Consider the following 16,516-nt stretch of genomic DNA (forward strand, 5'->3'; position numbering starts at 1 on the left):
AGGTAACACCTCTGAGGTGACGGTGCACACGTTGGCTCGAATAGGCATGCCAAGCACAGATGCAGTCTCGTCGTAGACAGCTGTGCCTAGGGCTGCTTTCGTCAAGACCCGCTGAGAAGGCATCAGCTGGCCCAATGCAACGGGGGCCGCAGAGTTCTCAGCCATAGGTTCGACGTAGCGCAGCACAGCTCAGGCCAACACGAGCATCGTTGCTCGCACTGGCGCTCTTGTCAGTCGGTGGTGAGGATCAGCAGGTCCCGTCCAGCCCTGGCCGAAGACAGAAGGCCAGGGTGTCGAAGCGTAGTGCTGAAGCCAGCCCGAGCAAGTGTAGCGACTGCGCTGATAGATGACGTCCGTACAGCTGCTGCTGTCAGCCCGGACGCACCGAGGACGTATCAGCAGGTCCAGGAGCCCCGCGACCGCAAAGTGCGGCCCAGCACCGAAGTGACGCCAAGCCATGAAGCACACGACGGCGCCGCCCGCACCAACACGCCCTCCATGGAGGAAGACACCAGCCGTAGGGAGCTCCCACGGCGCCGCGTCTAGGCCGCCTCCAAGTAGCTGCCACGCCAGGGCAGCCGCGAGTGGTCCCCAGCTCTGGAACGCTCGTAGACTCGGAGCAGCAGGTGGCATCACAGACATCGCGTAGCAAGCAAGCCTGGGTGACTCAACTCGCATTGCGTATCACATCGGCATTCCCGCAAGCCATGAAGTCAGGCAAGGAAGAAATGCTATTCCTCAGCATCGGCCGCGTGGCACAACGCTAAACAATTGCGGCTGTCAAAAGACGGTTTCCGACAGCGCACAAAACTCACTTTCTCGAGGCCAAGGAGATTTTTTTCCCCGCTACGTGCAGAACCACTTAGAACAAGCATTCCGACGACACGCACCCCGCCATTCAGTGGGAAGAGGGGCCGTTTCCCGTCCGTCTGCTACCGAGCCACGTCCTCCTCGGTCGTGCCCTCTCCCACGCGGTTCCGGCTCCGAAAAGCCTTCGGGCAACACGCATCTTTGACAACGACCGGCAACCCAGAGGCTTGCTCTACTGCCCCATTCGCACAGCCGTGAAGGAGACATCGGCTTTGTCGTCGGCCCTACCCGCTCGCTGCAATACAAACAGCTTAATGAGCGGCGGCGCCCATCGCGTCTCGCGATGTCGGAACGCCCGGTGCCGAGCCGCAATACCAGACAGCCCATACGGCACCCGTGGCCCCTGGCCACACGGCTCGAAGAGCCCCGACTCCCGGAGTCGATAAAAGAGACAGCAGAGAAAAAGAAAATCGGGCCAAACAACGCAGCTTCCGTACTCGCTCACTTCGGGCTTGCAATTACAGCGCGGGCCTTATGCCCTAGCGCGTCATGGGTGCTCGACTTCATAATTTCAGTGCCTCAATTTGCCGCGGCAGAAACGTCCCGCCTAAACGGCGCACTGAGAAAACTCGGCGCTCACATGTTCTAGCACAATGTAGCAACGTTCACTCCGCTCTCAAGAAAGTACGCCTGCCTCCGCTAGCGATCTGATTCACGCTAGCAGTAACACTTGTCAGGTTCGGACAAAGAACTTTTCTCACACCGAACAAAGACATGTTCCATGTTCCGAGAGCCAGCCCCACGTTGATGCGCCAGATGTGGGGTTATAGAGGGGTTAAAGTAGATTGGTTTACTTTTCCCTGCAATAGCAAAACCGGCGACGAGAGAGACTAATCCGTCTTCGTCTTCTCGTTTCGTCCAGCTAGCAAGCTATCTGCCCCCACCCCGCGGCTGCGCGCTGTACCGCGCCAGCCGCGGCGGGCCGTGGCTCGACGGAACAAAGGAAGCGACAAGTGTTTTCGCTCATTGACATTTATTACAGGATAATAAACATTCAAAGAGCATGCAGGCTAGCTGGTTGACGGCGAGGATCTAGTTCCTCGCCCGGGCAATTTAAGGGAATCGAGAGGTTCGACTCACCGCGACAACAGTCATCTCCGGGGGCGCCTCAGCGCGCTCGCGTTTGCCTCGCTGGGACGCCGATGGCAGCCATTGTCGCCCTCCTTTTTGCCCGATCCTCGAAGGAAGGAGGTCGCTAGGCACGTCCTCTCGCCTCGCTCCCCGAGCTCCGACCCTCCCTTGCAGCTCGCATCCCGCGCACGCTCGCCGGCTTAAAGACACTCTTACGGCGAGGAGGTAGATCCCCCTCGCCGACGTCTTGCCGAGCAAGTTCCCGCGAGGAGCAAGCGGTGTGGCGAAGCCGAACCAAAGGGAACGCGCTAAGGTCGCGTTCCCACACAGTGAACCCCACTCACCACTCGCGAGTGCGAGTTCCACTCGCGGTGAGCCCCACTCACCACTCGCGAGTGCGAGTTGCGCTCACGGTGAGCCCCACTCGCCACTCCTTTTCTGATGGAGGCGAAAAGCAAAAACGCCCGTGTGTACGAGATTTTGGCGCACGTTAAAGATCCCCAGTGGTCTAAATTAATCCGGAGCCCTCCACTACCGCGCGCCTCATCGCCTGCGTTGCGTCGGCGCGTTAAACCCCACAATCAATCATCACCCCACTCGCCACTCGCGAGTGCGAGTTCCACTCGCGGCGAGCCCCGCTCAGCACTCATGAGTGGCGAGTGAACGCGGGCTTCATGCGCGATGTGCTTGTCTTACCGCAGTGAACATCATTCGCTGTTCGCATTCGTCGCAGGAGCCGCTTGCTGCATGGTAATTGCTGCTGGCGATATCCACTTGTACGCACAGCCACTTGTTAACGGAACGACTGCCTTTAGCTTCGGGAATATGATTGATTGATTGTAGGGTTTAACGCGCCGACGCAGCGCAGGCGATGAGGCGCGCCGTAGTGGAGGGCTCCGGATTAATTTTGACCACCTGGGGATCTTTAACGTGCGCCGAAATCTCGTACACACGGGCGTTTTTGCTTTTCGCCTCCATCAGAAAAGCGGCCGCCGCGGCCGGGAATCGAACCCGCGACCTTGTGCTCAGCAGCGCAACGCCTTAGCCACTGAGCCACCGCGGCGGGTGCTTCGGGAATATGTGGCTACTCCCTTTTATAATTAAGGCACCGTGGAATCAACTCTCCAGGGACCTGTTGATTTAGGAATACGATTTGGATGGACGTCTGACGCCATAATGCACTGATACTCTCACTGTCATGACTCATTGAGGGGCTGTTGCGCGCACTCTCGCCGAATGATGTTTCTGGCTCACAGCGTTTCTGTTGGAATTAGTGTTGGTAACGTCGTCGCAACAAAGCGATTGATTGCACTTCACTGCCTCTGAGCGCTGTGCCGTAGTACTTGGTGTACAAAATTGGCCGGCTTGCTGCAGCTGTCAATAGGCCGGCTGTTATGAAGCGCAAATTGTGAATGTCCGTATTCGTTTGAAAAGGTATTCGCATATCAGGATGGCGGAACGGTTCGGATAAGCGAGTTGTGTGTTGTAGAAGCAGTAGCTCATTTTTGAGGCCTTGGCGTATTACACGTATAAGTGTTTGCCATTGCTTGTTACGGCGGCGCTCTGTTATGATGCTCGCTTCCACGCGGACCTGGCGTCACACATCCTTCTACGGCAGTAACGGTGCGTGCTGTGAGGCATGCGGTTTTATGCTGTCCGGGTGTTTGACACTCCTGAAAACTTCACTGCTGCTGTTTTATTGCAAACTTCACCAAAACGTTTACGTTTCGTTATGTTTCGGGAATGTTGGCTTGACTCATATACGCCGATGCGCGCACCTTTCGCAAGCAAACGAAGTAAGCTCGCCTTAGCATCATCTCACATAGCATTTGTCATGATGACTCGCCGACTGCACCCATTCGTTTAGTTCCCTGTCTCCATCTGAAGTTTGTGAATCCGTTCGTGCAGATTCACAAGAATCGTAGGTTATGTCTGACTCCTCATTCGCCTTACCGAATGGCGGAGTTCGAATCGTTACTGTTGCGTGCAATTTGTGAAATATATATTTCATATCTTCAGATCGCGAAAGGTAAGATACTCGCTGTTCGCGCTGCTCTGTTGTCATCGACCGTCATTTACCATGACGCGTGTGAATTTGCCTGCCCAAGTTGAAATTGGGTCGTGATCAATAGCGTTGTAGTCAGCCCAAACACTGTACTCCCCGTCGTGCTTGCTGCGCTGATTCGCTGACAAGGGCTTCGCAGTCTAATGTTCCTCATCTTTTGTGCCCCGTTTGTAGATCGTCGTCCGCGTGCCGATGGCGTGCAGACTAGCGGATGGGTACTGTGACCCCTGTGGGGTGTGACGAATAGTACGCGTTCCGGGCAGTCGGATAGCGTAATTTGTGAGTGGGTGAGTGAGTGAATGAGTGCATGCGGGCGTGCGTGTGCGTGTTCACGTGAGTGCGTCTGCGTGCGTGCGCGTGCGTGCGTGCGTGCGAGTTCGTATGTGTGTGCGTGCGTGGGCGTGTTCAAGTGCGTTGGTGTGTGTGTGCGTGCATGTGCGTTTGTGTGCGTGCGCACGCGTGTATGTGTTTGTGTGTTGCGTGCGTGTGCGTGCTTGTGTGCGTGCGTGTGCGTGCGTGTGTGTGTCCGATGACTTATTCTCCCCATTATTTCGGATTAACTTTCGACGTGAACTTGTTTCGGTGCCCGGTGCGGGCGCATGACGGTGTAGTTTAGGATCAAGCTGCGGTTTACTGTAAACTATTGTCAAATATTGATAGCAATTGGCTGATTTTTTTTCTCTTTGCCTGCAAGGGTGCCTGTCCCTGCTCACCGAGTTTCCGTCCGGCCATCCGCCTTTTCAGCTTCATACGACTCGGACCTCCACCTTAAAAGGGTACCGAACCTTGTTTCTGTTAAGTGTGAACTGATAATAGATGAAGCAAGAGCGTAATTAACAGAGTAAGAGCCAACAAGGGAACAAAAAGGCTTTTAAGCTTGCCCGAACGCTCTGTTCTACGGTTCCTGCTTTCGGAATTACAAAACAGATTTCACGCTTCTGGCGTTCCTGGCGTTTTATGACTGCACCACGATACAAAAAAAATAGTGCGCTTACACTCTGTGAAGAAGGATTAGCTGCGGAGCTGGACGCAGTACACGAAATGCACGAGACAAGACACGTTGGTTTGTAATTTGCGATCGAGCAATTAGCATCGAAACTTTGAAGAACTCGAAATTTATTCTAATGGAATAACATGGAGCTATCTGTTGCCCTCCCGCGCCGTAGGCCTCTTAGTGTCTGCGTAACACCAGCCCAATCCGATGGAACACGGAGGACACCTGAAAGTTCACATTGCAATGGGGCGGTGGAAGGACACTTTAAACCTTTCGCCAGCACAACGAACACGTCATCAGTGAGGGCATGAAACCGATATCTGTGCGCGCACCCCCCCTTCCCTCTACTCCCAGCTCGTGCCTGAAAACGGGCAACCAGCTATGTGCATGTGCTTAGAAGTGAAAGGCATCGCCCAAATTGTCGCTCTGAAAGCCCTTTAAGCTGGACAAGAAATATTGGCTCACATCGACGCTGCTGTTAATCCGGGAGAGATTCCCAGCTACTCGGCAAGCTGGAATGTGAGGTAGAAACGGCGGCGGAAGCGGTTTCCTGCTGTTTTCGCACCCATTCGCGCTTTTTTTTCCGGGCAGACGCTCATTCGATTCCCGCTATTCTTCCTCCGACTGAACGACACGCGTCTGTCCATAGGGAGTTAAAACCTGGAAGTTCTCGAGCTTTATTCTAGCTAGTGGACAAACAGGTTGCTGTCCGTTTCCGTCCCGCGTCGTAAGCACCCCACTGTCTGTGTAACACACCAACCCAAACCGCATTCCGCACAGCTGACAGGTCGAATTGAGCCGCGAGAATTCCACGTTTAAATTTCCCGCCAGCACAATGCGCATGTCATCGGTAGCGGCATAAAGACTAGCTATGCATGCGCGCCCCTCTCCTTTCACACCAACCAGTGCACGCATAACCCGGCTTCCGGTGATGGCCGCGTGCTTAGGCGTAAAATACACGGGCGAAAATATCGCATGGAAAGCCTCTGATGCTGCAAAATTATCGCTTCACGTTGGCGTTTAAAGCCGGCAAGTTGGCTTGGTAACGCCTGATAAGGGCGCTACCGCCGTTATCAGCCGGTTGCGAAGCTTGTGAAAGAGAAATCGGTGGTGGTGAGGGGAATAACAGTTGTGAAAGTGGTGTCAGCAGTGGCGAGGAGAAGTCTAGTTGGGTTCGCATTATTGTGGACTGAGTTTTAGGTTTCATGGTACACAAAAATTAGCGAGATCACACGAACCAAGGGGACAGCATAAACGCAGCTATCAACTTATTTATTACAAGTACAATATTTGCATGGACATCATGAGGGACAGCAAGATGCCTCAATAAGAAGCTTCAAGAACACCGCTACACATGCCAGCAAACAGCCCCCTCAGGCAATCTGTCGCTGCACTGGATTATTGAGAGTGCAGCCCAATGTCTGAAAATTCTTGTTTTGGAAAAATAACAGATCAATCACACGCGAAACTACGGAAGTCTATATATATGAAGTGAGCAGAGCGCATAGGTGAACTCATGCTCAGTTATTCTGACCGCGCCTGAAATAGACCTAATGAAACGCAGCTTACAGAGAGTCGACACATGAAAAGAAAAGGCGCCAGGTACGCGGGTTCGATTCCCGGTCCCGACGGCCACTTTTCAGGTGAAAGCGGAAAGCAAGAACGCCTGTTTTTTTTTTTTTTTTTTTTTTTTGGGGGGGGGGGGATTTAGGCGCACGTTAAAGATCCCCAAGTGGTAAAAATAATGCGGAGCCCTCCCCTACGGCGCACCTCATAACCTGCGTAGTTTCTGTGTGTTAAACCATATAATAAATCAAAAGCGTCGTTCAGAGAATACACTGCTACTTAAAAATTAAACAAAGGAAAAGTGCCTTTTACCAGCTTATGATGCTTTGCCACCTGTCACCTGTGACTTATAGTGGAACGTTTTCCCACACTTGCCCCTCCCCCCATTCTATTTGTATCTTGTAACACTTCCGACGTGTTTGGTCTCCAAGGAAATAATCTACTTGTAATAAATCAATTTACAGTAGCGCTCACACTGTTTACTTCGTGTGTCTTAATTTTTTTCACCATGTAACCTAAAGCGCACTCTACAAAACGGAGGTTAAATCCATTTTTTATGTATTTAGGGCTTAATAATTGGCCTAGCAAAGTAGGAGACGCCACTGCCTGGAGTCTGCCGTTAAAGCTGCTGATGATGATGATGATGAATAAATCTATTTGTCAAGCTGGTGCAGATGTTAGGGCACCCGCCCGGTGGGGGGCTTCCCTATTACGCGACACCCTGAGCTCGGCTGGCGGTCCAGGCCCTCTTCACCAGTTCACGCTGGATCCCAAGGTCCGGGCTCGTCAGGCGGTTCACCCACTGCTTGTAGGAGGGGGAGGTTATTGGGGCAAAAGACTGTCACCCTAGAGAAATATTTTTTTAGCTGTTGCGCTTAGCAGCTGCATTGCCGCTTTGGGAGGTTCCGTGTTACTCCTTTTTTCAGCGTATGCTTTTAACAGTGAGGCTGTTGTTGCTGGCCGTAATGGGTGCGGTGTGTGGCGTCATAAAAAAAAAACGCCATCATAGTTACTCCGGCTGTTTACCGAGCGCTCCAGCAAGCGTCTCACGAGACGCGCCCGGCGTCGTCTTGGCTTGCGCGTGGCGCTCGCAAAAGAAATACCAAGACAACAAACAGTTCACGTATGTCTGCGCCTCAAGGGGGGAGCACAAGGCAGCTCGCGCTACAGACGCCCAGTTCGCGAAGTCGGTTTCACCTGCGGACAAAACGACACGGACCCGACAGTCATGCGTGAACAATGGTATAGATAGGTATGACAATGACTACTACTACCGCAGTGAAAAGCGACTATGCAGCGTGTAAATAAACAATTTCAAACCTAACGCAATGCGTCGTCGTGCTTACATCGAAAGAGAGTGCCTACAAAGAAAAAAATTATCCAGCTTCGTTGTGGTGTAAGCCTTGCGCAACTTAGTGCAAACTTCGCCATTTTTTTATGTGAAGGTTTTGTTCCTCGCTGATTGCGTGGGAGCCTGAATACAAGCCCTGTAGGAAAGCCAACTTTGCACAGTGGGCTTCAGAAAACGATGATGATGTTAAGGGAAGGCACATCAAGCGCCTCAAGAAAAACATTTCCCTTGGTGAGGATTGAACCTGGGTTTCCCGCGATATGGAGCCGACGTCTATCCAATTCCACCATCCTAACACCGTTGAATCAGTTTCGTTTCTAAACTGTGAATTTGACTCAGGTTGCACGGGAGAAAGCTTCGCGCTTTAATTCTAGTAATACAGGCTTTTTTTTTTAGTTGGATCAAGTTGGTAGGAGTTAATGATTGTTTTGGGGCATGCCCCATAGCCAATGTGAAGCTTAGCTGTGACTCCGGACCCAACAGACGTGCTTCCACCCCATCTTGCTCGTGCGGTGGGCAAGGAAGATGTACCCTGGTATTCTGAGTCCTTCCTCCACTCGAGCCTCCACTGGAGGAGATCCTTGAAATCGATTTCCCCATGTATAAGGATTGCGGAATCCTCCCCTCAGCCGAGTGGAGGGAGCAAATGGAGTGGAGGAGGGACTCAGAATACGGCCCTTAGACTCTCAACGGGGTGCCGTCCAGTTCGCGACGGAGGCCCTCCAACGCCAGCAGTCATAGATGCTGCCTCCCCTACAGGAGGCTGGTATCTGCGACTAATTTAGCCGCACTCTCTCTCTCTCTCTCTCTCTCTCTCTCTCTCTCTCTCTCTCTCTCTCTCTCTCTCTCTCTCTCTCTCTCTCTCTCTCTCTCTCTCTCTCTCTCTCTCTCTCTCTTGTTCTCTCTCTCTCTTAAAACACCCATTTTGTTCTCGCTTCACGTAACATAGTTGTGTCGGTGTCAATAAGGCCGCATCGAACGTCTCCGCAAAGTGGAACAATTCATGTGGTTTACAACAAAGGCGAAGTTTAAACTCCCGTGCTGTAAAAAAACAGTCAGTTGGAATGTGAATTAGCGGTGGTTGTGAGTAAGCGTGAGTGGGTGATGGGAGTGGAGAGTGCATGTGAGTGGAGGAAGTGAGTGGTGATAGCGAGTGAGTGTGAGTGGTCATTGCAAGTGGTGAGTGCGAGTGCGAGGGAGTGCAAGCGGCGAATGCGAGTAGTGAGCGTCAGCGCGGATGAGTGCGAGTGGTGACGATGAGTGGTGAGCGTGAGCGCGAGTGAGTGTGAGTGGTGGGGATGAGTGGTGAGCGTGAGTGCGAGTAAGTGCGGGTGGTGAAGACGAGTGGAGAGCGTGAGCGGGAGTGAGTGCGAGTGGTGAGGGTAGAGTGACAAGCGTGAGTGCGAGTGAGTGCGAATGGTGACGACGAGTGGTGAGCGTGAACGGGAGTGAGTGCGAGTAGTGAGGCCCGAGTGGCGAGCGTGAGTGCGAGTGAGTGCGAGTGGTGGGGCGGAGGGGTGAGCGTGAGTGCGAGTAAGTGCGGGTGGTGAAGACGAGTGGAGAGCGTGAGCGGGAGTGAGTGCGAGTGGTGATGGTAGAGTGACAAGCGTGAGTGTGAGTGAGTGCGAATGGTGACGACGAGTGGTGAGCGTGAACGGGAGTGAGTGCGAGTAGTGAGGCCCGAGTGGCGAGCGTGAGTGCGAGTGGTGGGGCGGAGGGGTGAGCGTGAGTGCGAGTAAGTGCGGGTGGTGAAGACGAGTGGAGAGCGTGAGCGGGAGTGAGTGCGAGTGGTGAGGGTAGAGTGACAAGCGTGAGTGCGAGTGAGTGCGAATGGTGACGATGAGTGGTGAGCGTGAACGGGAGTGAGTGCAAGTAGTGAGGCCCGAGTGGCGAGCGTGAGTGCGAGTGAGTGCGAGTGGTGGGGCGGAGGGGTGAGCGTGAGTGCGAGTAAGTGCGGGTGGTGAAGACGAGTGGAGAGCGTGAGCGGGAGTGAGTGCGAGTGGTGGGGACGAGTGGCCAGCGTTGAGCACGAGTGATTGTGAGTAGTAAGGGTGGAGTGGCGAGCGTGAGTGCGAGTGAGTGCGCGCGGTGAGGGCCGAGTGGCGAGTGCGAGTGAGTGCGTTAGAATAAATGTATTTTTTTAAGTGAGTGTGAGTGAGTGGCATGCAGTTTTGCCGAGCTATGCGGTGAAGTCCTCGGCCAGTCTGGGCGCGGGCGTCCAGAGCGGCAGCGGCACGGAAAGAATGGTGACGTCACGTGATACCTCCAGTCATGGCGGCCGCTCGGCGTTCGTTTTGTCGAAAGCGAAACTGACACGAATAAACGACACCGTAAATGAATGTTTACGCTGCGCTCGACTGTCGAATGTGTAATTCTATGATTAGTGGGCTGGTAGGCACGCATAGCAGCGAAAAAAACGTAACACGAAATTTCGTGTCAGTACTCGTTTAAAGCAGTGTCAAGAAGGACGCGGCGCAGCCCTCCCTTTTGAAGGAAACCGCAGTTGGCGTGATGTGGTCAGGCCGGGTCACCCTCTTTCACAAAATAATAAATATATGGTGATCCTTTAAGAAAGCGTGAGCATCTCAGTTCTCTCCCTCGTTAACTTCACGCTTGTCTCAATGCACACGCCTTAGGCAAAGGCGTGCGTATTAACCTAACCTGCCTGCAAATCCTACACTGAGGTTTTTCGCCAATGAAGAGGACGGTGCTGGAATGGATGTATTGGTGCAGATACAGGTGTCGGTGAGAATTTCTGCTTGGACCAGGAGCTGACATCCTGTGGCCCTAAGGATCCTCATAGGCAAGCTACATGTCGTGGCTATCAAGTGTATGCGTTGGGACACTTTCGCGTATTCGTGCGGAAGTGACGAGTTATTTATAAACTGGTGATATGTGCGCCATTAAGCTAGAAGCATTATTGATTGATTTATTGTAGAATTTAACGCGCCACGCATCGCAGGCGATGAGGCGCGCCGTAGTGAAGGGCTCCGGATTAATTCTGACCACCTGGGGATTATCTAACGTGCGCCAAAATCTCGTACACAGGGGCGTTTTTTGCTTTTCGCCTCCATCAGAAAAGCGGCCGCCGTGGTCGGGAATCGAACCTGCGTCTTAGTGCTCAGCAGCACAACGCCTTAGCCACTGAGCCACCGCGGCGGGTAGAAGCATTATTCGTTCACTCATCAGAATATTTAGAGTCACTTTAGGACGGAGCCCTCTTTCGATATGGGCGGCCGAATACCCTATAGCAGGTAGCCAAATACTGTTTTGGGCTGGATGTGCTGTTTTAGAAGCGTTTCACATCGCCCAATTATTTAAAGGGACACTGAAGTGATATGTAAACATTGCGGGATTACTAGCGCAAATTGTAGTCCGGAGTCCCCAGGCCATGTTTCGACCACTCTGGGCGCATTTACGCGATTTTATTTAGTGGAAAAATTAATTCGAAAATGCTGTCCTCCTCTCTTTACGCTCGCCCATTTTCTGTGGCGTTTTCGTGTGACGTCGGGAGGAGCCGAGCTCGCAATTGGCTGCGCTACTGCACGGCTCCGCGGCCTTCAGACAGAGTCAGTCGGCCCAGCGTTTCGTCCGCCGGCCGCCAACGGGTCGTCGCAATTCGTTCGCTCAGTTGAAACGAAGCCAGGACAAGTTTGTGAATGGAAGAATGTGCCTTTCTTTACTTGGTTAGTTTGTACACTGTATCTAGCTCCAAGTCAAGGTCGCTTCACACAAGCGCTGTACAAGTGCACATGCGACGCTTCGCTGACTGGTACGCCAGTAGGAAAATATAAGGCCTCTTGAAGGCGGGAGAAGAGTCAGCGAAGTCAATATAGGTACTAAGGAAACAAAAACAACTGATATTTTTACCGTACAGTGTAAAACTAGGCTGCGGGAAGCACTTTTTTGCGCTTGGCAAGCAAGCACAGCGGCCAGCAGCACGACTACGCATCTGCGAACGCTTTTCCGTCTAAGAAATGCAATTGCTAGACGTGAGCTACTGTGGAAACTCGGGCGACGCTTACTGCACGATCGCAGTACAGCGAATAGTCACCTAAGCTGCTTGGAATGCTGAAACTAAATAAAAGTGTAAACTGGTTATACATTATATACTTTATATTTTCAAAGTCGGCCGCTGTCGCCCGCGGCCGAGTGGTTTGGAGCGCTAGGTATGTCAGTGGAGTAACGTTGAGCGGAAGTGTTTTGCAAGTCACAAGTTCGAATACCCGCAGATAGGTGCTTTTTTTTTATAAGTTACCTTTTTTGTTTTCCGCCGATGTTTTCTGTACTGCGTTCACCTTTTTTTGGGCCGGCCGCAACGTTCACTGCTCCACGAACTAGTTCACAGAACGCGCGCAGGCTGGCACTGGCGCACTAGCGAGTTCTCGTTGGCGTGCTGTTGCCATCAGCACCGACTGCTTGCGGGCAGTGGGTACAGGCCAGAATCAACAGACCCTTGGCCTGGTGCGAACACGCTTTTTACGATACAGCCATGAGTGAGGCAAGCTCCAAACATAGGGGAAAAGCGCATGGCATTTGAGCGTCTGCGGGGACGCGGAGGGCGTTCATGCACTGCGTAGGCCTCGGCTAGTGAATGCTACGATTCCAAGCCATCCTGGGAGGCTTATCTTGTGCATTTTACAGCCGACTACATGGCAGAAGCGCGGTACGATGATTACTGAGATATTGAGAATGCCCATCCAACAACGCCATTGGTTATGTTTTACGGAACCGAAACCGAAACCGAAACTTGTTTGATTGCTCACCTTGGGCATCGTCCAATCACGGTGCCCCCTCCTCTCAACGTCACAGCCTTAGTTGGTGCGGCCGCCGCAAACCGCGCATGGTAGTTTTTCTTCTTTCGCGCTTTGTAAAATAATTACCGATTTGTCAACCGGATAAACGATGATAAGTGTGCTAATTTGAGCCAGTCTACGCAGTGCAAGCAAAAACGGGAGCTTGACAAATTCACTTCAGTGTCCCTTTAAAGAAAGCTTGCGAGATCTTAGGCCCGATATGCTATGTGCGATCTAGAGCCTTTGTGATGCTGAACTGCCCTGGTATACAATTCTTAGAACGGGGAGCAAGTGGGCTGGTTGGTGCATGTTAAAAATGTGAGCAACAGCGCGAAAGGACAGGACGTAGAGTAGAAGAGAAACACGCGGCGCTGACTAACAACCAAGTTTTATTGCTTGCAGGCGGCTTATATATATACACATCTACAAAGCAATGGAAAGGGAAAAGGAAATTGCAAATGGCATGAATTGCACATAAGTTCTTGCCACACAATAACTGGGCCTTACTTATCGATGACCATGTGACAAGAACTTGTGTGCAATTCATGCCATCTGTAATTTTCTTTTTCCCTTTCCACTGCTTTGTAGATGTGTATATAAGCCGCCTGCAAGCAATAAAACTTGGTTGTTAGTCAGCGCCGCGTGTTTGTCTTCTTCTCTACGTCCTGTCCTTTCGCGCTGTTTCTCCCATACAATTCTTGTTATCGAACTGCAAATTACTCCCCAATTGTCTAAACATATTGAACAAAATTATTTCCGTCATCATCACCTACTCCCAGCAAGCACGTCGCTACTGTAAAAAAGGATGCATCTCGACTCAAGCCATCAGCGTTCTACGACGCATAAGCTACCCACCATTTACATCGTGGGGACAACTGGCTATTAGGGTAAGGAGGAACACTCCGCTGCCCGCGAATGAACTACCCGGACATTCCCACAAAGCAGGGAAAACCCACTGGAATCCCTCAACCATCCCACCCAGTCCCAAGTCGTTACACTGATATCTTTTACCACTACCGACAAAGTCGTCTCATCTAACCCTCCGCTCACCCCTCTCTCAACAACAGCGACGCACGCCTTTGGCGACGCCTATAGATATACTACAATATGTACCCCTACGAATATCACCAGCCATGTACACATATGAATGGCTATCCTGTAAAACCCCTGACGGCACATACCATTTACTGTGGGCTTGCCCCTACCACCCAAAACCCACACCTTTCTCCTCCTTAGAGCAGTGGGAGTACGAGCAGACCACCAGACACGCAGGTCAACATTATGTCGCGGCAAGACTGGCTGCCACGGCTCGCGGCTTTCCGGACGAGGAAGGCCACCCACACAATTTTCAGTTCCAATAAACGTTTATCAGCAAGAAGAAAAAAAACCAGGCCATCTCCACTAACGTGAAACCTGGGGAGGGGCGAAGCATGCAGTGTATAAGTGTATTCTTGGCGCCTTGGAGTTTTCGCCCGCCGAGGTAGAACTGTTGGGGGTGGAGGTATACAGCTTTTCTGTAAGTCCTGCGTCTTCGAACCAAGAAGTGTTCTAGCGCGAGGCGTTGGAAAACGAGTTTCCCGGTGTGTTCTTTTAGTACGCGTAGCGTTCTAGCGCGAGGTGTTAAAAACGAGTGTCCCGGTGTTTCAGTACTGTGACTACATGATACTACGATGACATGAGATGAAGACGGCGTGAGACGCCGACAGCTCGAGCCCCTAAGTGGCTTCGCCCCTAAAATATAACCTACGACAAAATACCAATACCTATATGATGCCACCAGTGAGTGTGGACTTTTATTGACCGTGCGTGACATTGGAGCAGCACACATAAATGACTCGTCTTGTAATTTGATGGGGAACCACAGATATTGCGGTCATAGTAGCACGCAACTCTTTCCGGGTGAAAGCTCCCATGACGATCCAGCAGTGCCGTACAAATGAGAGCACAAATGCTGCCGCGCTCAAATAAACGGCGACTCTGATCAAGACCGGTGGTACTCAGAAGATGAAACGCATTACGTAGATTACTACTGTCTGGAGATATCATTACCCGAACGCACGCCACATTTGGAGGCACAATCGCGGAACGTATATGCAGTTTGAACTTGTACCCACCGCCAGAGCCTCCGGGGGCAGCTCCAAGGGCGTCATGCCGCTGGTCCGGCGCTTCAGCCATAAGCCGGCAAAAGCGCGCGCAATGATGGCCCGTGAACCGGCGGAAACGGAGGATGAGAATGAGATGGAAATGAGCTTTGGAGCCCTGAATCGTCACTTCGCAGAGAACTGCACTGCTCACGGCTTCAACCGCATCGCCTCGACGCGCAATCTGCACCGCCTTGTCTGGATCGTCGTGGTTGTGGTCGCCGTGGGAGGCTTCCTGTACCACATAAGCTTCCTGACGACCAACTACTTCTCGTACCCCATCATGACGGTCACCGAGGAGGTGCATGCGGACGAGCTGCACTTCCCGGCCATCACCGTGTGCAACCTGAACATCATGCGCAAGAGCTCGTTCGAAGACTACCTCAAGGACGTTGCGGCCAAGGCAGGCCTCCCCGCGACCACAACGACAACCGCTGCGCCGGACGCCGGACCCAAGATCTCGCACGGTAAGAAACGGGACATGTTCTCGCCTACGACGAAAGGCTACGACAACAGCGGGGGCGAAGAAGAGGACTCCGAGGTCTGCTACAAGACGGTGGACGAGTTCCTCAAGAGCAGCCGTACCATGGACCTGAGTGACATGTGGATGAACTTCATCGCCACCAAGGACCAGCTGGTCAGGTTCGGCCACAAAGCCAACGAGCTCGTCGTCCAGTGCACCTACAACGCGCGCAACTGCTTCGACGAGAGGTGAGTACGGTGACCGCTTTCGATATGGCAGAGGCGCATTCGTGAGCGCGTGGGTTGTCATGGAAACCGTTGGAATACACGAATTGGCGGTGTTAATAGGAAACAGCGCGGTAATTTTTTAGCACAGCCCGCTGAACGCCGAACTTGACAATATTGTTACGGGGAATATTGGCAATATTGTTGGTCACTTTATCTTTACTTCTTATAGATGTTGCAATCCCTTATTGAAAATATCGTCTTTCATTTTTTTTTCTCCGTTGGCTTTACCTCCGTGCCATTCTCTTAATGCTGGCATTTTATGTAGCCGTCATGTAGAGTTAATCGGCCTTTCGCTTCTTTAGACGAGACATTATTTGTCTGAAAAAATTTATGGGTAAATAGATGAATGATAAATGAATGAAAGTTGCGCATCAACGTAGGGGTTCGTAAAAAACGGTTGTCTCCAATTTGTTTGAAACACACATGTTTTCCTGGAGTGACGATTGACTTGAGAGGTCTGCAAGTGTTATATATATTGCGCTCATGCCGTCACGCCAACTTTCTCGGCTTGTTACCCTATTGTTATGCGTTGTCTACGGGCTTTGTCCGCACGCAGCCATTCCATCCTGCGTGTGGAGGCGCACCCTTCCCCTCGTTACGGCCTCTGCCAGACTATCCGGCTTGCCAACGATTCTATGACGAAAGTGCGGAAGACGGGGCCAACGCTAGGTAAGAAGCGTCGAAGATGTTTTTTTTTTTCTTTTTAGGAAGTTCTGCCTTACTAACCCCTTGATTATTGCGACTCCAGAGACGAAGGGAAAGCTTGAGGTCTTTTCAGCTTTGCTGCAGCAACCCGCAAAGATGCGCTAGCGATATCCCAAGTTATGCGGAGTCAAGGTGGGCAGTGTATACAGTGTAAATTATTGCCTGATACTATAGGCTAACGCTTGGGATTAGTAGTCTTCATTAAAT

At 52.0% G+C, this 16,516-nt stretch overlaps 1 protein-coding gene across 1 annotated transcript in view; it reads left to right on the plus strand.

Annotated features, from left to right (window-relative positions):
- Window positions 1–13,861: 13,861 nt before the first annotated feature.
- Window positions 13,862–16,516, plus strand: part of LOC144174877 (acid-sensing ion channel 4-A-like) — a 51,537-nt gene continuing 48,882 nt past the window's right edge. The window contains exons 1-2 of the mRNA XM_077703832.1: window positions 13,862–15,565; window positions 16,161–16,273. Coding sequence (XP_077559958.1) covers window positions 14,805–15,565; window positions 16,161–16,273 — 874 coding nt within the window. The 5' untranslated portion in view covers window positions 13,862–14,804. The remainder of the gene's footprint in view (window positions 15,566–16,160; window positions 16,274–16,516) is intronic.

The sequence above is a fragment of the Haemaphysalis longicornis genome, unplaced genomic scaffold, assembly GCF_048455015.1.
Source record: "Haemaphysalis longicornis isolate Haplotype H1 unplaced genomic scaffold, Haemaphysalis longicornis Haplotype H1 scaffold_3, whole genome shotgun sequence".
Lineage (NCBI taxonomy): Eukaryota > Metazoa > Arthropoda > Arachnida > Ixodida > Ixodidae > Haemaphysalis > Haemaphysalis longicornis.